The sequence below is a fragment of the Coregonus lavaretus genome (genome assembly GCF_964263955.1).
Source record: "Coregonus lavaretus genome assembly, contig: HAP1_SCAFFOLD_7744, whole genome shotgun sequence".
NCBI lineage: Eukaryota > Metazoa > Chordata > Actinopteri > Salmoniformes > Salmonidae > Coregonus > Coregonus lavaretus.
In genome coordinates, this window is record NW_028158361.1 from 15,001 (window position 1) to 24,981 (window position 9,981).

The 9,981-nt window shown below is 42.8% G+C and overlaps 1 protein-coding gene across 1 annotated transcript in view; it reads left to right on the forward strand.

The window, feature by feature from the left end:
• The window catches only part of LOC311124094 (serine/threonine-protein kinase DCLK1), a gene marked incomplete at both ends in the record, with an annotated part of 23,532 nt that extends 14,062 nt beyond the window's left edge, over positions 1 to 9,470 (forward strand). The window contains 5 exons of the mRNA XM_084198307.1: positions 5,091 to 5,224; positions 6,971 to 7,048; positions 7,541 to 7,637; positions 7,730 to 7,810; positions 9,357 to 9,470. Of these exons, the coding sequence (XP_084054433.1) occupies positions 5,091 to 5,224; positions 6,971 to 7,048; positions 7,541 to 7,637; positions 7,730 to 7,810; positions 9,357 to 9,470 (504 nt within the window). The remainder of the gene's footprint in view (positions 1 to 5,090; positions 5,225 to 6,970; positions 7,049 to 7,540; positions 7,638 to 7,729; positions 7,811 to 9,356) is intronic.
• Between the last annotated feature and the right edge of the window lie 511 nt (positions 9,471 to 9,981).

Consider the following 9,981-nt stretch of genomic DNA (forward strand, 5'->3'; position numbering starts at 1 on the left):
CTGGGAACACACACCACTGGCCCTACGTGGGGATCAGGAACAGGCCGGACCGGACTGGCAACACACGCCAGTACCTCTCGCCGTGCCTCTACATCCTCCCTCCCCCTGGTGACCAGTGACTCCCGTAACCTGGCGGCCTCCTGCTGCCCCGTCGTCCACGGCGTTAGCCCCCCCCTAAAAAATTTATGGGCGTCTCCCCTACCCGTGGACCAGGTCTCCATGTCCCTCGCCAGCCTTTCGCCCTTCTGCCACAAGGTCAAGCCCTTCTCTTCCTCACTCGGCTTGACCCAGTCGAGGAGGCGAAGGAGATCTGTTAGGGATCTCCCTGGCGATGGCTCCTGGACACGCTGCTTGGTCACATCTTGGTGGGATTTTCTGTCTCGATCGTCTACCAATGAGGAGGACCAAGGCGCAGCGTTGAAAGCGAACATATTTATTAAATTGGAATGATCACACGATCAAAACAACAGACGATAACGTGATGTCTACGGTTTTACACAAACCAAAATAGAACAAAATCCCACAAACCCGAATGAAAAACAGACAGTTTAAATATGGCTCCCAATCAGAGACAACCCACGACAGCTGACACTCGTTGCCTCTGATTGGGAGTCACTCTGGCCAACATAGAAATAAACACCCATAGAAACAAAACCCATAGATCTACACACCCTGGCTCAACATAACAGTGTCCCCAGAGCCAGGGCGTGACAAGATCCCAACTTAATACAACCACTAGTATGAAAAAAATATGTTTTCTACGTAATGTGGCTGACGCAACAGATCAGAACGTTTAGCTTAAAATGTTGATAAACTATTAGGCTAATTCTTCACATTATAAGCGCAGCAATGCACACATGGCAGTAGGCTATAAGCGCAAATGTTCCATTAGCGGGAAAACACCATTATCAAAAGTGACCGCATGTAATGCTTTTATTATAAAGGTGCAGTTTTATGGTGAAAATGATCTTCCCAAAACTCATGGGCTGCTTATGCATGCCAGTTAGGCTCTAAACCCCTTGTAAAGCAGATTAATGTGCTTCATTTTAAGAAGTTATTTGGCCACTTTATTTGTGATACCAACCTTATCAAAACATATAGGCCTATGGGCTAGGCTACATGAAGTGTGCGACTATGATTCGAAAAAGCCACAAAAAAAAGGTTAAGTAGTTTCTTATGCTGGGCATCGTTCACAAGTGATAATATATAATTCACAACTGATAGGCTAATATTGTCACCCATCAGACTATTCTTGATTTAATCTTGTCTTTACATATACTAAATAATATATGTGTGAAATTTGTTTTGATTTAGAATGGACCATTATCATGCACCTGTCTCGAAACAGGGGCAGCAGGAAAACATACATGTCATCTATGCACATAAATAGCAAATGGAGGACACTTTTCCCATGGTTCATTTTCATGCCAGCCAGGTAGGCTATACTCCTGTTGTAAAGATAAATAATGTGCTTAATATTAGGAAAGTTGAGACATAAATATAGTAGGCCTAGCCTATAGAAAGCTGATAGGATCCTCCTCTTTTTAGTAGAGGCCATCACTCTATTTTCTCGCGCAATTGCATAACCCACTGTCCCTTTAAGACATAAACAAATCTCTTTACCTGACTTGCTTTTCAAAGATGGCAAAAGATGTACACATTTTGTGCTCTTGTAGGAAGCAATCAACCCCATTGGTGACCAGAAATGAGCTATTACTGGGCTAATAACTCACCAACTAGGAAATAATTTGAGTTTATTAAAAAAAAAATCAGGGACAGTGCACATTAATCAATGAACACATCTGCACATGAACTCATCTGCACACGTGGCTACATGCCGCTCTCGCTTTGATCTCAAAAACAAGTGCATATACTTGCGACCATTTGTGCCTGTCATTGCAATAGAATCCTCCTCCGATGCGCTCTGCCTAAAGCAAAAATCTCGGTGTTGCATAGTTCATTTTGGGGCTATTATGTGGATTTTGATCACAATTCCCACAGTAGAGGGAAACGTTAATAGTGTTAACTAACTAACAGGGAAAACTAGAGAAAGTTGAGTGAAGTTCAATCTCTTGCTTCTCACTGTGGGCTGATACTGTATTTCAGTCCTGGGGGAGCTGTGCGCCCACGCAGCTTAGAAGGAACGTTGGTTGTAACTAGTTGCATGAATATCATGTTGAATAAACAGTATGTTTAAATTTCCTCGTCGCCAATTAACTACATTACACGAAACAATTATTTGAATTTAGATGCTAACAAATGCTAACCATAAGTCACCGTATCTGTAGCATCCAGACTGCTACATCCGAAATAATAGTGTTTGCAACAATAACAGCCGAGTTTAAATTTAGCCAAATGCAGCCATCCAACAACACTGTATGCCTATTGGAACTAATAAAAAGGATGCTATTTGCTTATGGTCTTGCCTACGCCTAGCGAACAGTTTTTAAAATTATATGAGAAAAAAATATTCCATTTTATTTGGGACGGCAAGCCAGACAAAATTAAACGGGCCTATTTATAAAATGAATATGAATTCGGAGGACAGAAATGATTAAATATTAAAGCATTAGACCTATCACTAAAAGCTTCAGTCATACAAAAGTTATACTTAAATCCGAACTGGTTCTCTAGCAAATTAGTAAAATTGTCTCACCCAATGTTCAAGAATGGCCTTTTTCCCTTTATTCAGATTACAACCACTCACTTTCAGTTATTTGAAAAGGAAATCATCTCCCAGATATCACTATTTCTAAAACAAGCCATAGAAAGTTGGTTGCAATTTCAATTTAATCCTCCAGAAACGACAGAACAAATAATGCAACAAATATTGTGGTTAAACTCAAACATTCTTATTGACAAAAAACCTCTTTCTTTTTGACAAAATGTTTAAAAAAGGTATAATCTTTGTAAATGATATCATCTGTAGGACTGGTGGAGTTATGTCGCACATGCAGCTAACAAAAACATATGGAAATGTCTGCTCTACCCAAAATTACAACCAAATAATTGCAGCCTTACCGCAAACATGGAAGAGGAAAGTGGAAGGAGGAGAAAGTAAGGAACTTGTCTGCCGGCCTTGCATTAAAGAACATAATTGGTTAAGGAAAACTGTGATAAATAAAAATCAGTTTCATTTCATTTAAGGACCAAAGGATTGACAGCCGTCCCATATAGATTGCAAAATAGTTGGGAAGAGATTTTTGACGTACCGATCCCATGGCATAGTGTTTATGAACTGATACGCAAACGACACCGGATTCAAAACTTAGAATCTTTCAATTTAAATTATTATATACAATTCTTGCTACCAATAGAATGTTATTTATATGGGGGATACAATCTTCCCAGCTCTGCAGATTTTGCTGCGAAGAGACAGAATCATTAGATCATTTGTTTTGGTTCTGTCCATTTGTAGCTTGTTTTTGGACACAGGTCCAGGAATGGCTAAAGGATTGCAATATTTACCTGGAGCTAACCCTGCAGATAGCATTACTGGGTGATCTGAAAAGTCATAGTCAATCAATCAAAACATAATAATACTATTAGCAAAAATGTTTATTTTCAATTCACAATCTGTAGAAACAATGAGAATAGAAAGGTTCAGAACATTTGTAAGACATCACAGTACAGTTGAAAAATATATGGCAAATAGAAATCCTATATGGATGGTGTTAAGAGATAGATAGGAGGTGTTGAATAGAGTTGAAGGATGGGACTAATAACAACTAACAACAACTAATAACAAGATAACTAATAATGTAGGCACGCTGTGTCCATAATAAGTGTATGGGTTGTAGGTTGGGAGCTTTTGTGAAGGAGCACAGTTAGAAAGATATGGCATATAGAAGCAAACCGGATGGACATCATGAAAATGATCGGAGAGGTTTAGAGTAGAAGAAGTTCAGGAGAAAGAACAAACAAAATGTAATTAATGTAAAATGTACTGTGTCCATAAAATGTAGATAGTGGGTATGGGCTGGAAGTAGAGGCCTAGGCGTTGTTGTTCACTAGTTTACTCCAAGTGGGGAAAGGGTGGCGGGGTTGGAAAGTAATAAAGGGGAATATATATATATTTTTAAAGGATATGTATGTATGTATGTGTGTGTGTGTATATATATATATATGTATGTGGAAACTGTGGCCACCGGAGCTGGAACTATCATTCTATAGTTTTCTGAGCGTCTATTTAAAATATTTTCAGATGTTATTACATGAAGACAACCATAGCAACATATAGCAGGGAGTTCCAATGTGAACAGAAACTACAGATGCGTTATATAGATCGCTGAAAATGACTGGCCAACATTATTTTATTAGTCATCTCAGGGATCCTACTTGAAAGCGTCACAGAGAAGAAATTTCCGGTTTTGCTCATGACTAAACAGTCAGAAGACATTAAATCATAAAATTACATTAAAACTGTGTAGGCCATAACTAAATATTTAATAATAACAACCGAAATGTTAAAAGTGGCGGAGTTGCCCTTTAACCCTTACCTTAAACAGTCTGAATGAATGACTAAACTTTCGTAAGTTGCTAAATGACTGAATCGTGCTACATACATTCTTGCTGTTCTATAAATACATTTCACTGGAAGTATTCGGTGCATTACAGTGACCAGATATTGTAATATCAATAAATTATAAAACTATATTTCTATGTAGCTGAGCTCTACCCCTTTCCTCACGGTTATTGTAACCTCTTGCCTCCCCTCTCTCCTCTCTCCTCCCCTCTCCCTTCTCCGCCCCTCTCCCCTCCCCTCCCCTCCCCTCCCCTCCCCTCCCCTCCCCTCTCTCCCCTCCCCTCCCCTCTCTCCTCTCCCCTCTCCTCCCTTCTCCCCTCTCCTCTCCTCTCCCTTCTCCCCTCTCCCCTCTCCCTTCTCCGCCCCTCCCCTCTCTCTTCTCCTCTCCCCTCTCCTCCCCTCTCTCCTCTCCTCTCCCCTCTCCTCCCTTCTCCCCTCTCCTCTCCTCTCCTCTCCCTTCTCCCCTCTCCCTTCTCCGCCCCTCCCTTCTCCCCTCTCCTCCCTTCTCCCCTCTCCTCTCCTCTACCTTCTCCGCCCCTACCCTCTCCCCTCCCCTCCTCTCCAGGTGTATGAGCATGCTGATGGCAGTAAGAGTCTGAAGTTGGGGGACTTTGGTCTGGCCACCGTAGTAGATGGACCCCTCTACACAGTCTGTGGAACACCCACATATGTAGCACCAGAGATCATCGCAGAGACAGGGTACGTACAGTATTTACAGTTGAAGTCGGAAGTTTACATACACTTAGGTTGGAGTCATTAAAACTTGTTTTTCAAGTTAACAAACTATAGTTTTGGCAAGTCGGTTAGGACATCTACTTTATGCATGACACAAGTAATTTTTCCAACAATTGTTTACAGACAGATTATTTCACTTATTATTCACTGTATCACAATTCCAGTGGGTCAGAAGTTTACATACACTAAGTTGACTGTGCCTTGAAACAGCTTGGAAAATTCCAGAAAAGGATGTCTTTAGAAGCTTCTGATAGGCTAATTAACATCATTTGAGTCAATTGGAGGTGTACCTGTGGATGGCCTACCTTCAAACTCAGTGCGTCTTTGCTTGGCATCATGGGAAAATCAAAAGAAATCAGCCAAAAATGGTAGATCTCCACAAGTCTGGTTCATCCTTGGGAGCAATTTCAAAAACACCTGAAGGTACCACATTCATCTGTACAAACAATAGTACGCAAGTATTAACACCATGGGACCACGCAGCCGTCATACCGCTCAGGAAGGAGACGCGTTCTGTCTCCTAGGGATGAACGTACTTTGGTGCGAAAAGTGCAAATCAATCCCAGAACAACAGAAAAGGACCTTGTGAAGATGCTGGAGGAAACAGGTACAAAAGTATCTATCTCCACAGTAAAACGAGTCCTATATCGACATAACCTGAAAGGCCACTCATTAAGGAAGAAGCCACTGCTCCATAAAAAAGCCAGACTATGGTTTACATTTACATTTTAGTCATTTAGCAGACGCTCTTATCCAGAGCGACTTACAGTTAGTGAGTGCATACGTTTTCATACTGGCCCCCCGTGGGAAACGAACCCACAACCCTGGCGTTGCAAGCGCCATGCTCTACCAACTGAGCTACATGTTTACAAGTGCACATGGGGACAAAGATCGTACTTTTTGGAGTTGTGAAAAACTGAGTTTAAATGTATTTGGCTAAGGTGTATGTAAACTTCTGTCTTCAACTGTATGTGTTTGTATACAGTGTGTCTCCTGATCCTCCCTCTCTCTCTCTCTCTCTCTCTCTCTCTCTCTCTCTCTCTCTCTCTCTCTCTCTCTCTCTCTCTCTCTCTCTCTCGCTCTCTCTCTCTCTCTCTCAATTCAAAGGGCTTTATAGGCATGGGAAACATATGTTAACATTGCCAAAGCAAGTGAAATAGATCATAAACATAAGTGAAATAAACAATACAAATTAACAGTAAACATTACATTCACAAAAGTTCAAAAATATTAAAGACATTTCAAATGTCATTTTATGGCTGTATACAGTGTTGTAACAATTTGCAAATAGTTAAAGTACAAAAGGGAAATATGGGTTGTAAATGAACATAAATGTGGGTTGTTCTTCACTGGTTGCCCTTTTCTTGGGGCAACAGGTCACAAATATTGCTGCTGTGATGGCACACTGTGGTATTGCACCTAATAGATATGGGAGTTTATCAAAATTGGATTGGTTTTCTAATTCTTTGTGGGTCTGTGTAATCTGAGGGAAATATGTGTCTCTAATATGGTCATACATTTCACAGGAGGTTAGGAAGTGCAGCTCAGTTTCCACCTCATTTTGTGGGCAGTGTGCACATAGCCTGTCTTCTGTTGAGAGCCAGGTCTGCCTACGCCGGCCTTTCTCAATAGCAAGGCTATGCTCACTGAGTCTGTACCTAGTCTCCCTCCCTCTCTCTGACCTGTGTATTCTCGCGCTCTGTGTTCTAGATATGGCGTTAAGGTCGATATCTGGGCAGCAGGAGTTATCACCTACGTCTTGTTGTGTGGCTTCCCTCCCTTCCGAGGGTAAGAACCACTGTCATGGCGCCTTACATACACAAACATACACTTTCTTGTTGAATACACAATTCAGCTCTGATCTAACACGTGTACTGACATAAAACTAAGCTAGATCTTCTACATCCTTTAATTATTTGCTATGTTTATTATTTTCTTAAAACGACATTGTTGGTTAAGGGCTTGTAAGTAAGCATTTCACTGTAATGTCTACACCTGCTGTATTCGGCACATGTGGCAAATAACATTTGATTTCATGCGAATCAATGTCTGGAGCGTTAGTGGTGCCATACCCCCTCTTGTGGTTGGAAGGGGTATCACTGAATCTCTGAGACCAGACAAAGCAATCTTTAAGCTCGAGATACCTTCAAATGTAACAGATTTTTTGGTCCTAAATTAAGATTAGTATCATGACCACAGCATACATACAGAACCTAGTCCACATAACGGTTTAGCTTTATATATATTTGTATGTGTGTGTATATGTATATATATATATAGGAGCAGTGATGACCAGGAGGTGTTGTTTGACCAGATCCTGATGGGTCAGCTGGAGTTCCCTCTCCCCTACTGGGACAATGTGTCAGAGACTGCCAAGGTGACACACACAGACACCACACACACACACACGCACGCACACACACACACATATATTGAGAGTGTAACCCTTATATGTTGTGTTGTGTGTAGGAGCTGATCAGGTCCATGCTGGAGGTGGAGGTGGATCAGAGATACACATCTGTACAGGTGCTGGAGCACCCCTGGGTCAATGTGAGTAGTAGTCCTCTCCTCCTATAACCCTGGGTCAATGTGAGTAGTAGTCCTCTCCTCCTATAACCCTGGGTCAATGTGAGTAGTAGTCCTCTCCTCCTATAACCCTGGGTCAATGTGAGTAGTAGTCCCCTCCTCCTATAACCCTGGGTCAATGTGAGTAGTAGTCCTCTCCTCCTATAACCCTGGGTCAATGTGAGTAGTAGTCCTCTCCTCCTATAACCCTGGGTCAATGTGAGTAGTAGTCCTCTCCTCCTATAACCCTGGGTCAATGTGAGTAGTAGTCCTCTCCTCCTATAACCCTGGGTCAATGTGAGTAGTAGTCCCCTCCTATAACCCTGGGTCAATGTGAGTAGTAGTCCTCTCCTCCTATAACCCTGGGTCAATGTGAGTAGTAGTCCTCTCCTCCTATAACCCTGGGTCAATGTGAGTAGTAGTCCTCTCCTCCTATAACCCTGGGTCAATGTGAGTAGTAGTCCTCTCCTCCTATAACCCTGGGTCAATGTGAGTAGTAGTCCTCTCCTCCTATAACCCTGGGTCAATGTGAGTAGTAGTCCTCTCCTCCTATAACCCTGGGTCAATGTGAGTAGTAGTCCTCTCCTCCTATAACCCTTGGTCAATGTGAGTAGTAGTCCTCTCCTCCTATAACCCTGGGTCAATGTGAGTAGTAGTCCTCTCCTCCTATAACCCTGGGTCAATGTGAGTAGTAGTCCTCTCCTCCTATAACCCTGGGTCAATGTGAGTAGTAGTCCTCTCCTCCTATAACCCCGGGTCAATGTGAGTAGTAGTCCCCTCCTATAACCCTGGGTCAATGTGAGTAATACTCCTCTCCTCCTATAACCCTGGGTCAATGTGAGTAATACCCCTCTCCTCCTATACCCTTACACACTGTAGCAGTGTTTCACCATCCCGGTCCTGGGGACCCCAAGAAGTGCACATTTTGGATTTTGCCGTAGTAATAACATAGTACCAAACAGGCTAACATTCCTCCTTGTACTCAGTGTCATTGGAAAACTCCAAGCTCCTGGAGCAGTCTATATTCTTATCTATACATCATCTACAGAGCAGTAGACCTACACCGACTCTTATCATACTGGCTTCTACATCATAGATTTATGTCAATGGTATTTTTCTGTGAAAATAGGATATAGCTTGAAGTGGAATCTCCTGCTAAACCGGCCCTTCACTTTTCATCTCCTCTCATTCCTTCTGCCCCCTCCTCTCCTCTCCTCTCCTCTCCTCTCCTCTCCTCTCCTCTCCTCTCCTCTCCTCTCCTCCTCTCCTTGCCTCTTCTCTTCTCCTCTCCCCTCCTCCTCTCCCCTCCTCCTCTCTCCCCTCCTTCTCTCCCCTCCTCCTCTCTCCCCTCCCTCTCCTCTCCTCTCCTCTCCTCTCCTCTCCTCTCCTCTCCTCTCCTCTCCTCTCCTCTCCTCTCCTCTCCTCTCCTCTCCTCTCCTCTCCTCTCCTCTCCCTTCCTCCTCCTCCTCCTTCTCCTCTCCTCCTCCTCCTCCTCCACCTCCTCCTCTCTTCTCTTCCTCTCTCTCTGCAGGATGATGGTGTGTCAGAGAACGAACAGGAGCTGTCAGTAGCAGGAAAGATAAAGAAACACTTCAACACCGGCCCTAAAGCTAACGACACCACCGCCGGAGTGTCAGTCATCACGGTATGCCCTGTCCATGAACAGACTAATGCAGACATACAAAACTATTTCCAGTCTGTTTTTACAGGGCACTAGACTGTATTGGCTTCGTCTTTGGCTCTACGGCTGACTATACTGAGCTGTTGTATTGGTGTAGAAAGCTAACTGTACAGGTTTCCTACTGGTTTTATACCTGCTTTCCCTGGTACTGGTTTTTACCGGTCATTGTGGTTGATGCTACTGGTCTTTGTTGAATCATGCGGGTTTAAAACTGGTTAATCTGATTATACAGGCTTTCACTGGTTACGCTGGTTGATGTTGAACACTGATGTTACTGGTTTCCTCTAGTTTTCACCTAGTCTTGTCTCCAGTAAGATGTACTGGTTGTAGGCTGGTTTCCCTGCCTGTACTGGTTTCCACCTGTTTGGAAGGTTACTGGTTTCTTTAAAAGTCCTACTGGTTTCAATGATCTTACTGGTTTCTCTGTAAGTCCTTCTGGTTTTAAAGGTAACTGATTTCTCTATAAGTCCTACTG